The following is a 25,711-nucleotide window of genomic DNA, read 5'->3' as shown; positions in this document are numbered from 1 at the left end:
TCTTTGAACCTCCGTTTACACATTTATACTTTCAGACCATTTTTTATACCTTTAGAAGACTGTGAGGATTAAATGAGAGAACATATATGCAGTAAATAAATTGAGCCAAATGTCAGGAGGAGGTCGTAGTGGTAATTTATTAGCTCTTTAGGAGAAAAATACCTGTGAACTCATATCACCGCTTCTTTTTTATCTGGCAGATTTGCCTGAGGCTTTCTGTACATAGAAATATTGAGCATTTCCTCCTGGTCTCCGTGATAAACAGAGGTTTTGATATTGTTAGGTGAGATGGAAAGAAAGTATCAAGGAGTGAGCTGAAGCTACTGCCCTTGAGAACCCTCTTGAGGAGTCTGGGCTCACGAAGATGCCAGAATAAGTCGCAGGTATATCCTGAATGAATGTGAGATTTTTACTCTGTGAATTTCCTGTGAGGAGTGGTGAGTTATTTTCTGAAAACTTTATGATGAAAATGCAGACAAGAGTGTCTTAAGATTATCGTAATGATCATAATTAATGCTTATGTAGCACTTTCAATGTGCCAAGAAATTGTTGTAGGCACTTTGCACATTAACTTTTTTCAAATCGCTCTTGTTTTTTTATTTTTTTATTGCGATGTAATTCATAATTATAAAATTCACCCTTTTGTACAGTCAGTGGATTTTAGTATATATTCAAGAGGTTCAGCACTGTCTAGTTGCTCAGCATTTTCGTCATCTCAGAAGGAAATCTCTTCCTACCCATTAAAGCAGTCACATCCCATCCTCTCCCTCTCCTAGTCCTTGGCAACCACTAGTCTGCTATCTTTGTGAAATTGCCTATTCTGAATATTTCCTAAGAAATCATGCAACATGTGGCCTTTTGTGTATGGCTTTTTTCACTTATAACGTTCTTGAGGTCCATCATTGTTGTGACACTTGTTCCTTTTTATGGCTGTGTAGTATTCCATTGTATGGATGTATCATTTTGTTCATCCATTCATCAGTTGATGAACATTTAGGTTGTTTCCCCTTTTTGACTGTTGTGACTAATGCTAATGTGAATATTCTTACGTAATATTTTTGTGTGTGTATGTTTTCATTTCCCTTGGGTATACATACTTAGGAGTAAAATTGCTGGGTCATATGGTAACTCTTTAACTTTTTGAGGAACCACAAACTGTTTCCTGTAGAAGCTGCACCATTTTAAATTTCCTCCAGCAATGTGTGAAGATGCATATTACCTCTTAATTCTCACAATAGCCTTGAGAGTTAAGTTATTATCCTAATCTTTTAAGTGGGGAAACTGACCCACAGAGAGATTCAGTACCTTTTCCAAAAATCGCAGAGCTAAGAAGTGACAGAATCAGGATTTAAAATCTGGCAGTGTGGCTCTACAATCTGCTTTGAACTTTAACATAATATGTACAAAGCCTGAAGCAAATTCTCAGTACTGTATTTAAGAGGGCATAGCAATGTAAGTCTTCCCAAATAAATAATTTATAAATGAAACAGCTTAAAAGACTTCCAAGTCTCAATCTTACGATAATTATTTATCACACAAATCAATATACCTAAACTCATCTATATAAATTATGTCCTGTAGTAAGAAGAAAAAGAGCAAAGGTAAGAAGAGAAAAAGAGAAGAATATGAAGAAACCCAGCTTGATGATGTTGGTGAGTGAGTTTTCAGTGCTGTATTCTGAAAAAAGTTAACATTTCTTGAGATCTCGTTGAAAACATTTTCCTAGTTAGAAATTCATGATGTATTCATATTTGTCTTAAAGTGCTTAAATATTACCTACAGTTGTAAATTCCATTTATTCTTTAGCACAGTAGATGCTACTGATGCCTTTACTTCATTGTCAGAACAGAGCACAGGAGAGAAGAATTACAACTCTCTGACTTAGTAGGCACCATTAGACTGCTTAGTAGCCAGAGATTCTGATACATAATTTTAAAGGTTTAATGTAAATGTTATTCAACCAAATATATTTTACAAGTTCTTTTCTTTGAACATGTATACATTTTAGTTATAGAAATCAGTTGTCTCTTAAACGAAGTATCTTCACAGGAAAAATCATTATTTTGTGAACTCTGAAATGAATGAAAATTTTAAATACAATGTAAGAGTAGCCTGTAAATGATACTAGAAATAAACTGACAAAAACACACTTAACCAGCCTATTTTCCATTTAGTTGTTTCCATACTTTTTTTTTCTCTTTTAAAACTTGGCAAGTTGCATTTTGAATCTTCATAAATTATGGTAGCTTAAAAAATATATAAAATATGGAATGGTATAAAGCTAATGTTCTGGAAGAATCATTGCTTTTGAAATGGCAAATCAACAATACTAAAATTAGGATAAATATCTAGGGTAGATATGTAGATGTGGAATTGCTGTGTCAAAGGATAGGTGAATGTTTAACTAAGTAAGAAACTGCCAAAAATTTTCTAAAGTGGTTGTGCCATTTTACCCTCCCACCAAGAATGAATTAGTGTTCCAGTTACATCCTTGCCAAGAGTCGATGGTGTTATCAGTCTTTTCTCCCAGTCTGAGTTTTACCTTTTCAGTTTCTTAATGGTGGTTTTCGGATGGACAGCTTTTTTTTTTTTTTTTTTTTTAGATGGAATCTCGCTCTGTCGCCCAGGCTGGAGGCCAGTGGCGCGATCTCGGTTCACTGCAAGCTCCACCTCCCAGGTTCACGCCATTCTCCTGCCTCAGCCTCCCAAGTAGCTGGGACTACAGGCACCTGCCACCACGCCCAGCTAATTTTTTGTGTATTTAATAGCGACGGGGTTTCACCATGTTAGCCAGGATGGTCAGAAGCTTTTAATTTTTATAAAGCTTAGTTTATTTTTTTTTCCTTTATGGTTACTGCCTTATCTCTGATCTAAGAGATCTTTGCTTACCCCAAAGTCAGGAAAATATCGTACATTGTCTTTTAGAGGAATCATAGTTTTAGTTTTCACATTAAATCTGTCATTAATCTCAAATTAATTTTTGGCATGGTGTGAGTTTGGTTTCAAGATTTACTTTTTTTTTTAACATCTTGATAACCATTTATGACAGCACCATTTGTGTTTCCTTTTTCCATTAATCTAGTTTCGTATCTTCATAAAAAATCAATTAACTTTCTATGTATTGGTCTATTTCTGAACTCTGTTCTATCGATTGTCTGTATTTCTGTTGGTATAGTTCTCTTGATTGCTATAATTTCATGAAGTCTTGAGATCAGGTAGTGTGAGACCTCCAACTTTGTACTTACTATTAGTTTATTAATTTCTACAGTGAAGTCTGTTGGATTTTCTCAGAGAATTGTATTGAGTCCAGATCATTTGAGGGAGAATCAACATCTTAATATTGGGCCTCAATATTTCATAATTTTCAATGTAGCGGTCTTGCATGCCTGTTTAAAAATTTATTCTTAAGTATTTTATAATTTTACACTACTGTCAATAGAAGTTTTGAATTTGATTTTCCAGTTTTTTGCTGTTAGTACGTAGATCTACAATTGATTTTTTTATAGTGATTTTGTAGTCTCATAAGTCTGTTTCACTTATTACTTCTAGTGGTTTGTTTATATAGAAAACTAAGAAATTTGCAATTGTTTCCTGTGACTATCGTTTTACTTCTTCTTTCTAATCCTTATGTCTTGTCGTGCTTTTTATTGGTTTATTATTCTGTCCAGGACTTCCATAGTGTTGAACAGAAGTCGCGAGAATGGGCATAATTGCATTGTTTCCAGGTTTAGGCAGAAAGCTTTCAGTAGTCCACCATATGGTATGATGTCTGTAGGATCTACAGAGAAAACCTTTATCAAGATGAGGACATCCCTTTTAAACATTGTTTCTTGGGAGTTTTTATCATAACGATGTTTAATGCTGTCAAATGCCTCTTTCTGTATCTGTTGAGACGATTATACAACTTTCTTCATTCTGCCTATGAATTACATTGGTTTCATTTTCAACTTTTAAACTAACTTTACATGCCTGAGATAAACCCCACTTGGTTGTGGTGCGTTGTCCTTTGGGATATTGCTAGATTTCATTTCTAGGTTTTTTTTTTTTTTTTTTTAAGATTTCTATATTGGTGTTGATGGGAGATATTGGACTTTTGTATCCTTTTCTTGTAATGTCTTTATTTGATTTTGGTGTCAAGGTGATATTGGGTGTCATAAAATTAGATGGGAAGTGCTGTCTCCTTCCCTGTTTTTGGAAATAGCTGTGTAAGATGGGTATGATTTCTTCTTTACATGTTTGATAGGATTTACCAGTGAAGTCATCTGAACCTAGAGGGTTCTGTTTGGTTTGGTTTCAGTTCTTTGTGGGAGAATTAAGGTTTTTTAAGAGATATTTTCAGATTTTTCTGTTGTCAGTTTTGGTAATTTGTGTCTTTTAGGAAAATTTCCTTTAATCCACGTTGTTGGATTTATTGACATAAAATTGTTCAGAATATTCCTTTAATATCCTTTTAATGCCTGTACAATCTAATCTGTATTGCAGTCTCTTCATATTGGTAATTTGTGTTTTTTCTATTTTTTCCTGGATCACTCAGTGTAACTGGAGGTTTATCAATTCTTTATAAGATCACTTATTTTAGATCATTGATGATCTTTTAGTACAGGGGTATTCAAACTTTTAGCTTCCCTGGACCACAATGGAAGGAGAAGAACTGTCTTAAGCCACACATAGAATACATTAACGATAAGCTGATAAGCCAAAAAAAAGAAAAAGAAAAAAATCTCATAATGTTTCAAGAAAGTTTATGAATTTGTGTTGGGCTGCATTCAAAGCTGGCCTGGGCCACATGCAGCCCTCAGGTTGGACAAGCCTCTTTCAGTATTACTTATTTTCTCTTTTTTTCATTTTCTATTTCATTTATTTTCGGTCTTTTTTTTCCTTCCTTTAACTATTTTCAGTTTACTTTGCTCTTGTTTTATTGCTTCTTAAGAAGGAAGTTAGATCTCTTCATTCCACTTTAGTTTTAGTTATAGTCAACACATTTTGCTTTCATTTTCATTCCATTCAAAATATCATGTAGTTTTCCTTGTGATTTTTCTTTTCATGGACACTTGAGTTATTTAAAAGTGTATTGCTTTTAATTTCTACTACATAGAGATATTATAGGTATGTTATTTTTGCTGATTTCTAATTCATTTATAGTATAGTTGGAGAACATACTTTCTTAGTGAATTTCCATGTACACTTGAAAAGAATGTGTATTCTGCAGATGTTGGTTCAGGCCTTTTTTTGTTTTTTTGGTTTTTTTTTGGAGATGAAGTCGCGCTCTGTTGCCCAGCAGGCTGGAGTGCAGTGGCAGGATCTCGGCTCACTGTAGCCTTCGCCTCCCAGTTTCAAGTGATTCTCCTGCTTCAGCCTCCAGAGGAGCTGGAATTACAGGCACCTGCCACCACGCCTGGCTAATTTTTTTTAATATTTTTAATAGAGGCGGGGTTTCACCACGTTGGCCAAGCTGGTCTCAAACTCCTGACCTCAGGCGATCCGCCCGCCTCGGCCTCCCAAAGTGCTGGGATTATGGACGTGAGCCGTGGCACCCGGTGGTTCAGTGTTCTTTAGATGTCACTTAGATCAACTGGTGGAGCTTGTGACTATGCACATCTTCTGTGTCCTTACTGATTTTTTACTCATCCTACAATGTATTGAGAGTTATGTTAAAACCTCCAGCTGTAATTCTAGATCTGTCTACTTGAGCAGTTTTTGCTTAAAGTATTTTGAAGCTGTCATGTGTACACATTTAGGATTGTTAAGTCTTCCTTATAAATTCAGTCTTTCATTTTCATAACATTTTAACCTTTATTTCTGTTAAATGTCTTGATGCCTAGTTAAATTATTTGACCACCCTTTTTCACCTGTCAAGCCTGGGCCTTTTTTAGTTTGTGCTTATTTATTAGGTTTTTGCCTGTAGACTTAGACAGTGACTCTTACTCTAGGAAAGTCTCATCCTCATGGGCCTCAGCCACATGTTCTAGGTATACTTGGTAAATTCTTGCGACTGTGCTATGTCCCAAATTTGTGTGATCTCTGGCATCTCCAGTCAGCCCTCAGAAGTGCCAGCCACTCTGCAGAGGCCTTGTGGAGCCTGCTTGCTGTATGCACTACCCCCAGCCCTTGACCCAAGACCTGCAGAGAACTTTTGCATACACTTTTGAGGCCTCATCTGTATGTAGTTGCCTCTTCTCCTGTACCTTATTCTATAAACTCCAAACATGTTAGCACTGCAAGACTCTCAGCTTAGTGACAGTGACATTGCCTCGTTTTCGGAGGTCTCTACCTCTCTCTGTGTGGTCAAGAAACTGCCATTCGGCAGAAAACAGAAGTTTGTGTGAGATTTGCTTCCTGTGTTTTCCTGTTCTCAAATATCACAGTCCTGTTCTGCCTGTGTTCCAATCCCCGAAAACAGTTTTCTCAAATATTCTATCCAGTTTCAGTTTTCTCATTGGTCATCGTGGGAGGGCAAGTCCATCTCGGCTGGAAGAGGAAGTCCTTCTGTGTCTTTTTCTCTTTGCCCTTCCACCTTCTTTTGCATTGTAGATTTTCTAAATTTGCCGTGTAAGTAAGCATGTGTCTATTTGTGAAGGGAAAGAAAAAAAACTTTTAATTTTTTAAAGCTGTTCTGTTCGTTCCTCACAAGGATCTGAAGGGATTGGTAAATAGGAAGAAAGAAATTCTGTCTTACACATGGAGAATACCATGTGTGACATTAATAAAAATGAGCATGTCTGTAAGCAAAGAGTTTCACTGAGCTCTGCTAGATTCAGAAGCAATTGAACTTACAACATCGTAGTTTGCAAAACACAGATTTGATTTACCCAGGAACTAAAGCTAAGTAAGCTATGGGTTAATAGAAGGTCTGTGAAGGGTACTTAGACTACAGTAAGATTGGGGAAGAAAATTCCATTTCCAAATCTAAAATATATCATTCCTTTGTGCCAAGCAAATAATGAAGGCAGAGATTTAAAGGGGCCCTTAGCACAGAAGCACTGGGTTAGTCAGAAGGTGAGGTGAGCTGTCACACAGCCTTGATGCTAGAATGAGGGTGCCCTGGTAGTATCTTATCAGCCATGACACTGGTGCATCAGGCCTTTTTTTTTTTTTTTTTTTTTTTTTTTTTGAGACAGGCTCTTGCTTTGTTGCTCAGGCTGGAGTGCAGTGACATGATCATGACAGTGCACGCTCGACCTCGTAGGCTCAAGCAATCCTCTCATCTCAGACTCCCGAGTAGCTGGGACCACAGTCTTCTATCACCATACCCAGCTAATTTCTTATTTTTTTTGTACAGATGGGGGTCTCCTTTTGTTACCTAGGCTGACTTTGAACTCCTGGGCTTAAGTGATTCTCCTGCTTCCACCTCTCAAAATGCTGGATTACAGGCATGCCAGACATATGTAAACATTCTAAACTATGTGAAAATATGTGAAAAGCTTTATTATGCATTGTGAGACAACACAGCGGGAATATTTCACCATCTGCCTAAGGTTTAAAAGGAAATAACTTTAAGCATTTGTCTAAATAGCAAGTAATGTTTTAGAGCGGATTCTCTTAAATTCAGCTTGGGCGTCTGCAGCATATACACAGCTTGAGCTGTAACCTGACGTAGAGACAGGCAACTTCAGTGCCCACTGTTCTTAGGATCCACTGCTTTTTCACAGCTAAAACCCCCGAGTGGCACTGTTAAGTATTATGTTATGTTACTTTAGTCGTTAAACATATAAGCATACCTCCACAGTTTGAATGTAGGCCACTTGCCGAAAGTAGGCAGAATGCTCACATTTAATTCTTGATGATACTGTGTTTAGCTTTCTTGTTCTTTGAAATCTCATTGAGAAAAAATACTGGCATCTGCTCAAAGTAATTTCTTTTTCTGTTGACAATATTATAAGTAATGTTATTGTATCATTTCCCTACTTGGACAGAGTGTGAAAATTTTGAGGAGCTTGTCTGCCAGAAATTTCTTCTTCATTTGCAAAACATTAATGAGATATTATATTTAAATGATTTTATTTAATAATAAGTGTACTTGGTGAACGTGGCATAGAACATACAAAGTAAAACTAATTTAAAATTATTAACTATTACATTTATAAGAAAGACTTGCTAATCATAACACTGTTCATAATGATTCTGAATAAAGCATTATTTCTTTTACTGAAAACAATTGTAGCTATAACTCCATCTTCTAAATTGTCATTAGTTGTATTGCTTTCTACTCGTCTTTAGCTGAAGTTTTAATTTTGATTAATTTTCTTTTTCTCCATTGGTTTTGTGTGTGTGTGGAGGCAAAATACACAGAATATAGAATTTGCCAGTTTTTCTATTTTTACGTGTATACTTCAGTGGCATTTAAATGAATGCACCATTTTACCTTCCTACCAGCATTGCACAGGGTTTCAGTTTCTCCACATCCTGCCCAACATTTGTTTTTCTGGTTTTCTTGGTTTCTGTTTTTTGTTTTTTGTTTGTTTTGATAATAGCATTATAAAGGGTGTGAAGTGGTATTGTATTATGGTTTTGATTTATATTTCCCTAGTGACTAGTGATGTTGAGCATCTTTTCGAGTGCTTATTGGCCATTTGTATATCATCTTTGAAGCAATGTCCGTGTATATTCTTTGCCCAGTTTTGAATTGTGGTGTTTGTCTTTTTGGAGTTCTCTATATAGTCTGGATATTAATTCCTTATAATGTGTGTAGTTTACAAATATTTTCTCCATTCTCTGGGTTGCCTTTTACTCTGTTGACAGTGGTTCTTGATGCACAAAAGTTTTTAATTCTGATGAAGTCCAGTTTGTCTATGTTTTCTTTTGTTGCCTGTGCCTTTGATGTTCTATATAACAAATCATTGCCAAATTCATTGTCGTGCAGCTTTTCCCATTTTCTTCTAAAAGTTTTCTAACTTTAGCTCTTACATTTAGGTCTTTGGTCTATTTGAAGTTACTTTTTGTATTTGGTGTTAGATAAGGGTCCAACTTCATTTTAGGTAAAATTTTATGTATTTTAAAATTGATTATGAAAAGCATGAAATGTTTAGTTAAAAGAAAATTTTGTGCAGTGGAATTAACTGAATCTTTAAAACCTTTTCATTATGGAAATATCCAAACTAATCCATACATAGAAGAATATAATGAGTCCCCATGTGCCCAGGCCCCAGCATTAATTATCAATATTTTGCCAATCTCGTTTCATTTACTTACTCACCCACACACACATTAATTCCTAGAAAATTTTAAGTAAAATCACAGATATTATGTCATTTTACCCATAAGTACATAAATGTACATTTCTTAACGTGGTATGTATTTCTCTCATCACATGTTTTTTTCTTTATTTTTATACGTTATTCTATGTCATTATCAGACCTGGTAACATTAACAAGAATTCCTTAATATGTCATATCCAGTTGATGATTGACTTATTTCCACTCTAGTTAAAGTACAATTTAGGAGTAGGTTTGAGGATGTTTTTTAACATTAAGATATAAACTTTTATAACAACTGTTAAAATAATTTTTGCTAGAGTCTAACATTTCTATTGGCAAATTGGAAATTAGTATACATAGACACAGATTGTGCTCGTTTTGCTTTCAATCTAAAATCATAGTTAAGATTACTGGCCGGACGCCGTGGCTCACAACTGTAATCCCAGCACTTTGGGAAGTAGAGGCGGGTGGATCACGAGCTCAGGAGTTCAAGACCAGCCTGGCCAATATGGTAAAACCCCGTCTCTACTGAAAATACAAAAAAAAAATTATTCAGGCATGGTGGCAGCTACTCGGGAAGCTGAGGCAGAGAATGGTTTGAACCCGGGAGGCAGAGGTCGCAATAAGCCAAGATCGCGTCTCTGCACTCCAGCCTGGGTGAAACAGTGAGACTCCGTCTCAAAAAAAAAAAAAAAGATTACTATGCTAGAAAGTCTTCCTGTAGAGGTATTTTTAAGAAATATTATGATAGGCATTGCCTCTGGAAAGCAGGTATGAATATATGGCTGGGGTCTATCATGAGAGAGACCGTTCTCCATATATCAATTTGTATCTTACATGTTGTCTTTTGTTTTGTTTTGGTCTTTTTTTGAGACAGGACCTTGCTCTGTCACTCAGGCTAGAGTGCAGTGGCATGATCATAGCTCACTATAACCTAGAACTCCTGGGCTCACGTGATTCTCTTTCCCAGCTCCCCGAGTAGCTGGGATTACAGGCATACACCCCCATGCCTGGCTGTATGTTGCTATTTTGTATTTTAAAAACCTAATTCTGACTGTGCTGGTAGTGGCATGAATCTGTGCACATACATGCAAACAAGTACATGTAAAACTGGTGAAATCTGAATAAGCTTCATGGATTATATCAATGTCAGTTTCCTGATTCTAACAATGTATGATACTTATGCAAGATGTCATCATTGAGACAAAGCGAGTAAAGGATATGTGAGATCTTCATAGTATTTCTTATGACCACCACGCGATGTGAACCACCAGCCATCCAGATGAAAGAAAACCCAGCCCTTGTGACTTGACTAAGATATTAAATCCATGTTATCAGCACGTTTTTAACTGGATGTGATATAAGGTTAACATATTTTATAATCATTGTATTTATAAATATTTTGTCTAAATGTTATGGTATTCCAAGTTTTCCAAAAGAATCAACCAAATACAAGTTATAAATAAACATTTTATTTGTTATGGGAGATAAGCTAACCAAATTTATAACCCAGATTTAGATACACAAGAAAATCAGTTTTTAAAGTTTTGTTTAATAGAAAGCAGTGTAATAAATCAAACATTAAACAACTAAAAATGTATATGAATATTTATTTTCACACACAAAACTCCCTCAGACATCAATTCTAAAATTCAAAACACCAAAGGCATTGTATATACCTTTTCATGTTTTCTAATTCTGAAGAAAATAAATTTTACTTAAAATGCTAATATTTGAATAAAGTATGCATTCATAATTATCTTCTTGTCTTTAAAGTTAATTTTTCAAACAGAACTAAACAGTTTTATCTTCAGTAGATCTTTTAGAAAGGAAGCAATCCTACCTCATCTAATTAGAATTTAGTCCTACTAGGAAGATACACTACAAATATTTATTGTAGTAATCTTTGAATAGTAAAATGAAAGGTGATTTTGGTTTCCTTTTCTATATGTTCTTGTATTATATTTTTCACGTTCTTCTCTTAAGTTCTTTTCTGTGATTTTTAAATCAGGGAGGAAAAATTGATTCAGTCTAAACACTTAATGTTTCTTCTACAAGAAGTATCCTCATGGCTATTCTGTTATTTTGTTTCACTTAGGGGAAAATGGTTTTATTGGCCTCAGACAGCTGCTTTATTAGATGCAATGAAGCAGGAGACATAGAAGCAAAAAGTAAAACAGCAGGAGAAGAAGAAATGATCAAGGTAATGATGACATTTTATACAGATGACTGCATTCATACATGCAATGTGACTGTATCTCTTTAAAATGTTAAATCATCATTTACTGTCACTTTAAAGATTTAGTTAATAGCTTTTTATAATGTGTTGTTTCAAATAGACTCATTTTTAATTATAAATCCCATAATTGATGGCTTGTTTATACAATGTGGTAAAGAAATCAATGCATCTAGGAGCTACCTTGCCATTATCTCCAAGGATTACTATCTTTTTCTGGTAGTTCCACATGCTCTTTTTAAGCTTTCATTTTCTTGTTTTCTTGCTTGTATTTTAAAATCTAATTTTTAAAATAGATAACATGTACACGTGATCCAACATTTTTAAATAAAAGCATATGAAGATGAAGACATATGCCTGCCATGCATCTTACTCACCTGTGTCCCAGCTCCTGTTCCTCTTTCCCTTTGTTTTTTTTATGGCCTCCTAAAACTTCTTTATAAACATATGAATACATTTATAATTTTCAACTTTTTACACTAAAGGCAGCCTCCTCTCTAGTCTTCTCAACTTTTGACTTTTTTTTTCCTTAAAATTGTATCTTGGAGAGTTTTCTACTATTAGTTTGAATGCACAAAATTTTCTCTTTTTCTTGCTTTTCTTCTCTTTCTCTCTTTTAACAGCCACATAATATTCCATTTTAGGGATGTACCTTAATTTATGTAGTCTTTTATAGATGGAAATTTAGGCTGTTTCCATTCTTTTGCTCTTATAAACAGTGCTGCAGTACATAACATTGAATATGCATCAATTTGTAGATGTGCGGGTGGACCTGAAGATAAATTTCCAGAAGCAGAATTACCAGGTCGGGGTATACGCATTTGTATTTATGTAATGCTTGAGCTTCTGTGATGATAATCACTCTATGAAACATAAAAAATCATAGCAGAACTTCTGGGGCCTTAGCCCTTACATTTGAAAAATATTTTTATTAATAGTACCCGTCTTCTTTGCATTAGGAGAAACATGAATCACATAAAACATGATTTTTATTTTATTTTTAAAATGTGTTTGCCTCACTAAGCTGGAAATAAAAGTTCCTTATTACAGGCTAAATTCCCTCATCCGTAGTCAGACACGTTATCCATTCCACCAGTGGCCTGTGCCCTCCCTAATCCTACTGTTTGTTTTACATCATTGTAAAAGTTAAACAGACATCTTCATATCAAGGTGAAATTCTAAATAATACTGTTAATATAACCTAGATAAATCAGGTAGTTAACTGGAATTTGATGAAAACATTTAAGGCTTAATTTCTTAGACTCACAAAAGCCACTGATCCTTAATGACAAACATGTTCCAGGATGTGTCTAAACAATAACTCCCCCTTCTTGACACATGGCTTTTCTGTGTCTTGGCATTCCATCCCAGTACTGAGCAAGGCACTGATCTTTAATCATAAACATATACCAGGATGTGTCTAAGGAATAACTGCCACTTCTTGACACGTGGTTTTTCTGTGTCTTGGCATTCCAACGCAGTACTGAGCATCGTGAACCTTGCTTTGTTTGTCTCTGTTGGGAATCACACGTTGCATCCAGTGTGACCCAGATTTGCTGGCATTGTGGGGGCCAGAGTGGAAGGCTCTAAGAGAGGGGGCAAATGTCTTTTCTAAAATGCCCTTCATTCTTATAATTAGAGCATAAAAATTTACGTTACATTTTTCTCTACTGCCAGTGTAATTTAAAACCATCTCTCAATTCTCTGTACGAGCTTCATGTTAGATTTCCAGTCATATGTTTGATTTTCTTTTTAGAATAGTCTTGATTTCAGTTAATTTCAAATCTAAAGCTCAAACAATTTCAATATAAAATGTAGATATTTTCTTACAGTTAGAGAAGTGAAATGCTATATTTTTTCATTGCATGCATCCGGCACATGCGTAGTAGTCTTGAATTTCCATAATGCCCCTGTGAGGTGGATGTGAGCTCAGCCTTACAGACAGGAAGACAGCCTCTGACCCTCCTTACATCCTCGTGGTTTTTGTCAGTCAGTTCATGGAAATCACAGTGATTTCAAGGTGTGGTAAGACAGGATGTGTACCCAGACTCAGTTGACTCCAGAGGCCACTCTCAGTATTTCATAGCACATTGCTTCTCAGGAAACAGGTCATTGAGGAAATGCAGATGGGTTGGTGACTTACATTTAATTTAATTTATTTATATTTTATTGTATCATGTTTAAATTTTTTTCATCTGGATATCATCACAAAAGTGTTATTGAATGCAACAATTGCAAATATATGTGCAGTGCTTTGCACTTATGCAAAGACACAAAGATACACAAAGATTGCATTTTTCACTATTTAAAGCAATTTTCGGATGAAATACAAAGTTTTCTGGGTCTCTTTGGTTAGTCAAGTACTTGGAAGCTCTGAACAGTGATTATTTAGCACTCTTTTCATACCATTTAATTGCAGGCTGCCCTAATTAATCTCTGTCAGCCCTTCACCTTTAGGACCTTGCCTCGTCTACCAGAACACAGATCCTCTTACTAAAGGTAGCATTGTGTTACAGGCCCTAGCAGGGAATGTTTTGAGGTCTGGGACCCCTCTAATCAAAACTGTCACAAAGAACTCAGTGGCACAATCACGTTTTTTGTCATCACTTTCTAAGCAGCCCTGGAACTGGACTCTGACCACAGAGGTCCCTTAGGAGACATGAATCCTTACCATTGCCCATTGCCTCTTCTGTGGGTGATCCTAATTGTTGAATGCAGATTAATTAACTTATGACATGTGATAGTAAACATCTATCCAACTTAGGAGGATATAAGAAGCTACTAAAAGAGGTGGGTTCCAATTAATTAAAAACAAGTTGTGTAATGTTAAAAGTTTTAATAGTTTGGTAATAGTCTGTGCAATGTAAAAGAGCTATTGATCTTTCAATCTGATCAAATGACACTTGTCTACTAGGGATAATTTGATCCTAGTGTATTCACTTGGACGACAAAATTAAATTAATGATTGCTTTATTGCCTAGCAGCATCTGATGTATAAAATGTTTCTGAAACAATTTTGTCTGTAGTGTTTCTGACACAAGGGCTGAGAAGGAAGCATGTGATAGCACTTACTCATATAGATTATATATATGAAGTAAAAACACATAGCCAGAACCTGTCTTTTTCTGAATATAGTTGCTCAGTTAATTTTTTCTTCTGCATAAGTAATCATCTCGAATGTTCTTATGTGATATGTAAAGTGGGGAAGGTGGAAGATAAACATATAACCCATTAGATTCTCTTTTCCAATATCTAGATTAGATCCTGCGCTGAAAGAGAAACCAAGAAAAAAGATGACATTCCAGAAGAAGACAAAGGAGATGTAAAACAATGTGAAATCAATTATGTGTATGTATGCATTTCCTTTTAGACCTACAGATTTGACAGTGAAGTGCTTCTCAAAGTGCTTTCAAAATAAATTACCTAACTAGCTGGGTATGGTGGCGCATGCCTGTAGGCCCAGCTACTCGGGAGGCTGAGACAGGACGATTGTTTGAGCCCAGGAGTTCAAGGCTGCAGTAAGCTCTGATCATCACCGCATTCCAGCCTGGGTGACAGAGCAAGACCCTGTCTGAAAAAATGAAAACTGATGGACAAGAAGAGGCAACATAATGTAGCCTCTAGGACAGAGCACTGAGCTAGATGCTTTTCTTTTATTGAGGGTTCAGTTTTCCTAATCATCCTACCAGCTCCCAAAGCTAGTCACTCGCGTTAGTCAATCTCTCTATTCATTCATAGAATGGGCGTGATGCCAGTCAAAGGCTGTGCTATGGCCAGGACAGAGGGGACTCCAGCCAGCATGCCCTAATAGAAGTAGGGGCTTGTGCTACCCAGTCAATGAGTGGCCCTCCTCTTGAGAGGTCACGAAGGTCATCTTTGTTGTTCAAAATCTCCAGCTCATTAAAAAAAATACAATTAGACTTTTTTTTCTCCCTCAAGATGGAGTCTCGCTCTGTCCCCCAGACTGGAGTGCAGTGCCACGATCTCAGCTCATCGTAACCTCCACCTCCCAGGTTCATGTGATTCTCCTTTTTCAGCCTCCTGAGTAGCTGGGACTACAGGCGCACGCCACTATGCTCGGCTAATTTTTGTATTTTTAGTGGAGACAGTGTTTCACCATGTTGGCCAGGCTGTTCTCGAACTCCTGACCTCGAGTGATCTGCCTGCCTTGACCTGCCAAAGTGCTGGGATTGCAGGCGTGACCCACTGTGCCTGGCCTATAATTAGACTTTTTTAATAAGTGAAAAAGAAATTAACAGTATTTATAAATTTAATAGTAAATATGTATAATCAGAGTTTCAGGTATTTTTCAATGAAGACATTTTCTTTGCAGAAAGAAATTTCAGAGCTTCCAAGACCACAAAGTTAAAATACGTAAAGAAGACAGTAAAATTCCTAAAAAGGCTCAGAAAGATGGATTTTTGCATGAGATGCTTCTGGACAGGTAGCTATTTATTTACTTATTTCCACTATTTTCAGTAGCCAATAGAAATGGCATGTAGAAAACCTATATTCTCTTAAATTACTGTAGTTTTCACATTTTTGTCTTTATTTCTAATTTATGAGTGTGGCAATATTACCTAGAGAGGACATCATGAGTTTGGGAAAATACTGCCAAGAAAGAATATCTAAAAATTATAACCGATTCTAAGTATATACTTAAAGAAATTCAAGTTTGACTGTATCTACTTCATAAATTTATCATTATCTTTTTATAACTATTAGAACCAGAGTTAGAAAGAAGCAGTTTGACTAATATAAAAAGTATGTGGATTCTGTTAGAGTAGTTCAGGATCCTTAAAATAAGCAAAGATCAACTAAAAAACTAAGTATAAAAGCTAAACAAGTGAAATAGAAGCAGTTTTCTTGTAAGATTTGGAAGAGTGCAGGATGTTTATCATAGCACATTATTAATATTTATTACTCTTCCTATGTAGATAAGTAATGTCCTAGATTTACAACATAGAAAAACAGACGTTTAGCTGTGAGTGTACAAGTATAAATCAGTTAAGTGCCAGATTATGATAATCACCAGCCGCTCATTCAAGTCCTATGTTGCAAATTTACTCTTACTCTTTTTTTACATTACTTGATAAAGGCAATGCTTAATTACATATTTCCTGTTAACTAGCTGGTAGAATTCATACCTAAAGTCAGTAAATAATGTTAAGAATTTTTTTCCAGCTTTGCAAATGAATATGTATCTAGTTGTAAGAAATCAAGAAGAGGTTATAAAATATAATCAGGATGTGGACTCTAAAACAGAATAACCCTCTATGTCCTGTAACTTTTATCACTTGTAATAATACAGCATTCTCACCCTGTTAAATGGAAATTTAGAGCACCCTTAAATTCTGGAATAATTAAAATTGCTATTTGGATTGAAAAAGCCCTTAGACAACATTTATTAAATATTAGGAAAAAACTTTTATAAGATTAGAATCCATTTTTTATAGAAACCAAATTTAAAAGTATACATATTTTAATATAAGTGTTGTGGTAATACAGTAACCAAAACTGAGCACACATTTTTAAAGCTTTTATATTTATTAGCAGTTGAATATATATGGCATGTTTTACATAGATTAATTTTACTATTTTTCTTTGTTTTAACAGGAGAGTGAAGTTGAAACCGACAGATACTGCAAATGACTGGGATTTTTGTTTCTGCCTTATCTTTTTGTGTTTTTTTCTGAATAAAATATTCAGAGGAAATGCTTTTACAGAGTTCTTGAGTTGTTGTGAAATTGTTGTTTAGCTAGTAGCTAGTTTAACTAGGATTAAGCAAGTTTAATCAGGATCATTCATGGATGTACTTTTGAGCTAACTACCGTTTTTCATATGGAAATGAAACTTACGGTACACACTTAACGTACCAAAGAATTATTTTCTGGATTTCCTGTCCTGAAACATGAAGTGTACTAGAAACCAATTCTTCCTGCGCTACTTGTGGAATCTTTCTTACTGGATCATAATCTTACTTTACTTTATACAACAGATGCTTAATCAGTGCCTTTAATAGGAAGTTAGAAACTCCCATTCCAATCAACAAGGCTTTGATTCTACCTCCTAAGTACTACCCAGGTCACAGACAATCCAAATATCAGAACTAGGGGGCTGGGCAGTGAGGACAAATCATCTATTAGAGAGTGGGACAGAAAGTGGAAACATTACAAAGAAGCAGGTAGGCTCAGAAGAGAGGCGAGAGTAGTACTGGGAAAACTCCCTACTGAGGACAGGTTTGCCAGAGTGGATATGTATGTGATGCTTTTGTCCTCGTGGGCTGGAATGGAAGCTGATAAAGAAGTTCAGACGCTACATGTTGCTTAGGTCTGCTTTGTTGAAGCCTGTCTGTTTCAGAGTTCCTAAACACAATATTCCCATGGCATCTAATCCCAGTGAGAGCTCCAAATCCAGGCTGTGTATCAGATGCCACGGGAAATTCTGCCTCAGGACTGAGGTTGGTTCAAGCATCTGGATGATGTCAAAAGTCCACGTTGTGTGCTGGCCTAACCTGAAAGACCCTATCTAGTCCTAGCCTTTAAATTCCTTCTGTCAGCAAATCTAGAGTTACATGGCATCTGTACAAGCTAGGTAGCTGAGGCATGGGATCAGCCCTATAAAGGAGCTTTTGAAGCTTTTGTTGTAGGTCTAGCTTCAACTTGGCACTCCAGTTCCAATAGCTGGACATTCTCTCATCGTGTGTTCTGATCCTTGGATTGGGAACAAAGTAACCATTCTGATCCCACAAAGCAGAGGTTCTGGTTCCCAACTCGTGACTATTTTGCCTCCCAGGGGACATTTTTGGTTTTCACAACTGGAATACGGTGTTAGAGGGTAGAGGCTATGGATGCTGCAAAGCATGTGGCAGAATCCTGTTCTGCCCAGAATGCTAACAGTGCCAAGTTTATGGAGCCTTCCCACCCAGGGGCTTGTTCTATTCCTTGCTTCTCTCAGCTCCCTAACCCGTAAACACAACAGTTCAAATCTATATGCATAAGCATCTCCTAGGGACCTGAACGTTTCCAATATCGACTACTGAGACCCATCCGTAGAGATGTAGGCTTAGGAGGTCTAGGATTGGGCTCAAAATTTGCATTTTAACAAGTACTCCAGTCATTCTGAAGCAAGCGATGCAAACCACACAATGAGGAAAACCGCCTTCAAGAGACTGAAACTTGCTTGCCAACACTAGCTTGGTATCTGAGACCATCTGCCTGCTGACTGGCTTTCCTGTCACAAACATTCTGCACGTAGGCAACGGGTGTTACTGGACTCCATGTTAACTCGTTCACCCCTATGTTCCTTTGGTTCCTGTCCCCAGTGCAGCGAGCAGAACTTATTGCAGATCTTGACAACAGAAGTTACAGATTTAAAATAACTTGCCTGTTCCCGTGGACTTTATCCACTAGTGAAGGAGGACAAGTGGACCAGGGGAGAGGGTAGGTGGGGGCGCCTTCACTATTCCTCCCATTCAACTTTATGCAAACCCCAGCTAGACCACTGGGAGAGCAACGGAGGTTAAGAATGACTGCATCTAAATATTGTCATCTGGTCCACTCTTCTTCCATCTTCTACAAAATGATATGAGTTTTGTATAAAGCACTACTGAAACCAAGATAAACTCTGGCTTAGCAAGCCCCTGACGGATCACTCTAGTAATCTTATCAAAACCAAGATTACCTAAAAGCACTAACCAAAGGAAAAGCTCCCTCAACCCAACCTATGACTGCTCACATTTTTCAGATTGAATCATTTCAATTGTATTTTAAGGTTCATTGACTCTTTACCACCTCCAAGCTGCTCCTGGACACAATTGATTATTATTTTTTAATTTTGAAATCTTTCTCACTTCTAGAATTTCCACTTGAGCCTTTGTTATTATTGTAGTTTCTTCTATTCTGCTGTGATTTCCTATCCATTTATTTTAAGGGTTTTTGGGGTTTTCATTTTCATAAGAATTACAATAACTACTTTAAAAATCCACACTAATTGCAACATCTTGGTCATCTCGAGGTCAGTCGCTATTGATTGCCTTTTTCTTTGAATATGTTTCTTTATATGTTTGATATAATGGGATTGAATTCTGAAGATTGTAAAACAAGGTTTTGTTTTGTTTCTCTGAAAATTTTGTTAATTTTTGTTGTATTAGTTGTATTTTGTTTGATTTTTTTCTATTGTATACTTTACAATATATTTTCCTCCAATGATTTTAACATTTCTATTTCTCAAAATATTTATGTTTATGTTAAAAATTATACAAAGTAACTTGGTGCAGTGACTCCCATCTGTAATCCCAGAACTTTTAGAGGCCAAGGCAGGAGGGTCACTGGATCCCAGGTGTTGGAAACCAGCCTAGACAACAGCGCAAGACACTGTACCCACAAAAAATTATTAGGGTGGTGCATTACTTTCAATGGCATTACTTTCAATGGCAAAACCCCAATTACTCTTGCACCAACCTGATAAAATAAATAAGCTGGGTATGGTGGTGGCGTGTGCCTGTGGTCTCAGCTATTTGGGAAGTGAAGGCAGAGGTGGGAGGATTGCTTGAGCCCAGGAGTTCCAGACCAGCCTGAGACCCTGTCTCTATGAGAAAAAAAAAAAATTAGCTGGGCCCACGTACCTGTGGTACTAGCTACTTGGGGGGCAAAGGCCGAGGTGCCAGAATCACTTGAGAACAGAAGCTCAAGGCTACAGGGCATTGTGATTGTGCCTCTGCACTCCAGCCTGGGTGATGGAGCACGACACTGACTCCAAATAATAATAATAATTTCAAAAAGGAAAGACTTAGAACACCAGGTTAGGGTTAAATATTCTAAAATTTAGCTGACTTACCCTGTTCTCTATAAAACAGTTTGCCACAGAAAATATATCATGCCCAGTTAACTTTAAATTTCAGATAAACAATACTCTTCTCAGTGTAAGTATATCCCATGCAATATTTGGGACATGCTTATACTAAAATATTATTCCCTGTTTATCTGAAATTGAAATTTAACTGGGCATTACATAATTCTAGCAGCCTGACCATAAAAGATATGTAGGCTGAGCAAAATTCTACTTTAAACTTCAAGCTTTATAATAAATGAATTATTAATCAGGAATTATTATTTACTGAGACCTGTGTAGATCTCCATATTTATCTTTTTAAATACGGAACTAGGAAAGCTACATAAAGAATATTTATAGAAATAAATGACTGTTCTATAGAGCTGAAAGGAAAACTCTAACTTTTATTTTTCTCCCCAAACTTAAGCTTTATTCTACATTTGAATAAACAATAAAATGACAGCTCAACTTTGGAAACACAGATCACAATATAAAAATAAAGCAAAGATCTCAGAAACATTTAAGAGGCAACTAATCTTTCACATCATCTTACTTTAGCAACTAAACATATAATAACTTAGAATGATCCATTAATTATAAGTAAAGAATAAATTCTCTTACAAAGCATAACTATTAATATTATTGACCATCATAAGAGCAAATATTTTAAGTAAAACGCCATGACAACTTTACAGAAAGGAGCGAGTTGCAGACACAGTCATTCTTGGATTTCTTTCAACACCAGGCTTTCTTCCCTTTTGACCTGAACTGGGAGTTGAATATTTCCTCTCTTTGCCCTCTGACCCTCTAGTCTCTGAAGCATCTTTTGTACTAGAGGTGTGTGCAAAGACTTCCTGGAAATTTGGATTTGTAAATTGTCCTGTTGTATCTTCTAGGCACTGCAGTGATACAGATGTAGAGTTGTTGCTCTTGCTTGTAGAAGTGTAACATTTTGATTCAAAAAAGGAAGTAAAAGGAAGAGAGTTGATTACATTTGGCTACTGACATTAATAATAATAAATAATAATTGTACTTCTAATATAAACATCTGAATGTTTTAGTTCTAAAAATGGCTGTCCACATAAGAAAAGTATGTAAAAATAATTAATGTCTATTATAATTACTTTAACCATAGAAAAAGTATAATTTAAAGATAGCTGTTTAAGAATCAAATTGCAGCAATTGGCGAAAGTAGATATTAGTCATATTTATTAAGTGACACACAGTGATACTGAAGGCACTTATTTCTCAAGAAACATCATTTTTTCTCAACAAGAACATACTATATCCTAGACATGAAATGAAAATAAGCTTTAATTTTCACCACAGGAGGGCGACAATCAGAGAACTGAGGTGGTACAGATCCATTAGAGGACGATATCCATGAGTCGATCAGTCTCTACTCTAGGACAGAGCAAGAATTTTTAAAGAATCTCGGTCAAGGTTCCTTTTCAAAGAAATGCAAAGATTAAAGCCTTTGAAATGTAAATTATTTTTCCAGTTATAACATTGAGGACAAAGTTTTAGTTGCAAAGTTAAGATTTTTATAACTATCCCTAAAATTGATTCTCAGTGACTCCCTTGATCTACATATGTTAAGGAAAAAGTCAAGATGAAGATGTGTTAAATATTTTCCAGTATTTAAAAATCAGTTCTAATATAAGGTATACCCAAATAAAGGTTAATTAAATGTCTATGAAAGTATGTTATAGCAGATGCCCACTCATCAACATGTCTTGAAATTAAAGGTTTATAAGGTGTATAAGGGAAAAGTTTTTGATGTTGCCATTACATTCACAAAAGTATCTGAGGCACGTACAGCATGAAGTTCACTAAGTGCTTGCAACATAACCTACACTAAATTTTGTTGAATAAATAAATGAATACATTTGAATAGAATCTGTTCAAAATCTCTGATATAAAAATGAAAATAATCTGAAAATATGCAAAACTGAAATTTCCCACATACAGCTGCCAATTCATACAGACAACAAGATGAATTTCAAAATGAAAACATGACAATAAAATCAAAGTTTCAAAATGGCTGGCCTTTTTTAGCAAAACCCATCTTCAAATAAAGGAATAAGACATCAAATGTTTCGAGAACCAAAATTTTGCTGCTGCTTTTCTAACACACTGTTGTTAATCTGAGCCACAATCCTCTTACTGTCAATAACAGATTTTCATTATAAAATACAAGAAACAGTCCAGGTGCCTGTCAATAACAGATTATCATCATCAAATACAAGAAAGAGGCAGGGCACGGTGGCTCACAACTGTAATCCCAGCACTTTGGGAGGCTGAGGCAGGTGGATCACTTGAGGTCAGGAGTTTGAGACAAGCCTGGCCAACATGGTGAAACCTCATCTCTACTAAAGATACAAAAATTAGCTGGGTGTTGTAGCAGGCACCTGTAATCCCAGCTAAGCAGGAGGCTGAGGCAGGAGATTCACTTGAACCTGGGAGATGGAGGATGCAGTGAACTGAGATCGAGGCACTGTACTCAAGCCGGGGCTTCAGAGCAAGACTCTGCCTTAAAAAAAATACATATACAACATAACAGAATCTCTGGGACACATTCAAAGCGGTATGTATAGGGAAATTTATAGCACTAAATGACTACAAGAAAAAGCAGGAAAGATCCAAAATTGACACCCTAACGTCACAATTAAAAGAACTAGAAAAGCAACAGCAAACACATTGAAAAGCTAGCAGAAGGCAAAAAATAACTAAAATCAGAACAGAACTGAAGGAAATAGAGACACAAAAAACCCTTCAAAAAATTAATGAATCCAGGAGCTGGTTTTCTGAAAGGATCAACAAAATTGATAGACCACTAGCAAGACTAAAAAAGAAGAAAACAGAGAAGAATCAAATAGATGCAATAAAAAATGATAACGGTTATATCACCACCAATCCCACAGAAATACAAACTACCATCAGAGAATACTACAAACAGCTCTATGCAAATAAACTAGAAAATCTAGAAAAAATGGATAAATTCCTCAACAAATAACCTCTGCCAAGTCTAAACCAGGAAGAAGTTGTATCTCTGAACAGACAAATAACAGGCTTTGTAATTGTGGCAATAATCAATAGCTTACCAACCAAAAAAAGTCCAGGACCAGATGGATTCAGAGCCGAAATATACCAGAGGTACAAGGAGGAACTGGTACCCTTCCTTCTGAAATTATTCCAATCAATAGAAAAAGAGGGAATCCTCCCTAATTCATTTTATGAGGCCAGCATCATCCTGATACCAAAGCCGGGCAGAGACACAACAAAAAAAGAGAAGTCTAGACTAATATCCTTGATGAACATTGATGCAAAAATCCTCAATAAAATACTGGCAAACCAAATCCAGAAGCACATCAAAAAGCTTATCCACCATGATCAAGTAGGCTTCATTCCTGGTATGCAAGGATGGTTCAATATACTCAAATCAATAAATGTAATACAGCATAAAAACACAACCAAAGACAAAAACCACATGGCTATTTCAATAGATGCAGAAAAAGCCTTTGACAAAATTCAACAGCACTTCATGCTAAAATTCTCAATAAGTTAGGTATTGATGGGACATATCTCAATATAATAAGAGCTATCTATGACAAACCCACAGCCAATATCATACTGAATGGGCAAAAGCTGGAAGCATTCCCTTTGAAAACTGGCACAAGACAGGGATGCCCTCTCTCACCACTCCTATTCAACATAGTGTTGGAAATTCTGGCCAGAGCAATTAGGCAGGAGAAGGAAATAAAGGGTATTCAATTAGGAAAAGAGGAAGTCAAATTGTCCCTGTTTGCAGAGGACATAATTGTGTATCTAGAAAACCCACGATCTCAGCCCAAAATCTCCTTAATCTGATAAGCAACTTCAGCAAAGTCTCAGGATACAAAATCAATGTGCAAAAATCACAAGCATTCTCATACACCAATAACAGACAAACAGAGAGCCAAATCATGAGTGAACTCCCATTCACAATTGCTTCAAATAGAATAAAATGCCTAGGAATCCAACTTACAAGGGATGTGAAGGACCTTTTCAAGGAGAACTACAAACCACTGTTCAATGAAATAAAAGAGGATAAAAACAAACGGAAGAAAATTCCATTCTCATGGGTAGGAAGAATCAATATCGTGAAAATGGCCATACTGCTCAAGGTAATTTATACATTCAATGCCATCCCCATCAAGCTACCAACGACTTTCTTCACAGAATTGGAAAAAACTACTTTAATGTTTATATGACACCAAAAAAGAGCCTGCATTGCCAAGTCAATCCTAAGCCAAAAGAGCGAAGCTGGAGGCATCATGATACCTGACTTCAAACTATACTACAAGGCTACAGTAACCAAAACAGCGTGGTACAGGTACCAAAACAGAGATATAGATCAATGGAACAGAACAGAGCCCTCAGATATAATGCTGCATATCTCCAACTATCTGATCTTTGACAAACCTGAGAAACACAAGCAATGGGGAAAGGATTCCCTATTCAATAAATGGTGCTGGGAACACCTACTAGCCATATGTAGAAAGCTGAAACTGGATGGCTTCCATACACTTTATACAAAAATTAATTCAAGATGGATTAAAGACCTAAACGTTAGATCTAAAACCATAAAAAACCTGGAAGAAAACCTAGGCATTACCATTCAGGACATAGGCATGGGCAAGGACTTCATGTCTAAAACACCAAAAGCAATGGCAACAAAAGCCAAAATTGACAAATGGGATCTAATTAAACTAAAGAGCTTCTGCACAGCAAAAGAAACTACCATCAGAGTGAACAGGCAACCTACAAAATGGGAGATAATTTTCGCAACCTACTCATCTGACAAAGGGCTAATATCAAGAATCTACAATGAACTCAAACAAATTTACAAGAAAAAGCAAACAACCCCATCAAAAAGTGAGCAAAAGACATGAATAGACACTTCTCAAAAGAAGACATTTATGTAGCCAAATAACACATGAAAAAATGCTCACCATCACTGGCCATCAGAGAAATGCAAACCAAAACCACAATGAGATACCATCTCACACCAGTTAGAATGGCAATCATTAAAATGTCAGGAAACAACAGGTGCTGGAGAGGATGTGGAGAAATAGGAACACTTTTACACTGTTGGTGGAACTGTAAACTAGTTCAACCATTGTGAAAGTCAGTGTGGCGATTCCTCAGGGATCTAGAAGTAGAAACACCATTTGACCCAGCTGTCCCATTACTGGGTATATACCCAAAGGACTATAAATCATGCTGCTATAAAGACACATGCAGACCTATGTTTATTGTGGCACTATCCACAATAGCAAAGACTTGGAACCAACACAAATGTCCAACAATGATAGACTGGATTAAGAAAATGTGACACATATACGCCATGGAATACTATGTGATGAGTTCATGTCCTTTGTAAGGACATGGGTGAAATTGGATATCA

General features: G+C 36.2%; 1 protein-coding gene across 2 annotated transcripts; it reads left to right on the top strand.

The window, feature by feature from the left end:
* Nucleotides 1–389: 389 nt before the first annotated feature.
* Nucleotides 390–18,158, top strand: LOC134759341 (protein FRG1-like). Of its 2 annotated transcripts, none has more exons than XM_063716805.1 (5): nucleotides 390–1,652; nucleotides 11,293–11,397; nucleotides 14,687–14,778; nucleotides 15,764–15,874; nucleotides 17,047–18,157. In XM_063716805.1, exons 1-5 carry the CDS (start codon nucleotides 1,626–1,628, stop codon nucleotides 17,186–17,188), a joined length of 477 nt encoding a protein of 158 aa, XP_063572875.1. In that variant the 5' UTR covers nucleotides 390–1,625; the 3' UTR covers nucleotides 17,189–18,157. The 2 variants fall into 2 exon arrangements, with proteins under 2 accessions (XP_063572875.1, XP_063572876.1); XM_063716806.1 differs by lacking the exon at nucleotides 390–1,652 and adding an exon at nucleotides 10,515–10,559 and having other exon boundaries at nucleotides 17,047–18,158.
* Nucleotides 18,159–25,711: the final 7,553 nt, after the last annotated feature.

Source organism: Pongo abelii, chromosome 17 (assembly GCF_028885655.2).
Source record: "Pongo abelii isolate AG06213 chromosome 17, NHGRI_mPonAbe1-v2.0_pri, whole genome shotgun sequence".
In the NCBI taxonomy this organism is placed as follows: domain Eukaryota; kingdom Metazoa; phylum Chordata; class Mammalia; order Primates; family Hominidae; genus Pongo; species Pongo abelii.
Note: the sequence above shows the minus strand (reverse complement) of the source record. Positions and strands in the feature narration are given on the sequence as shown.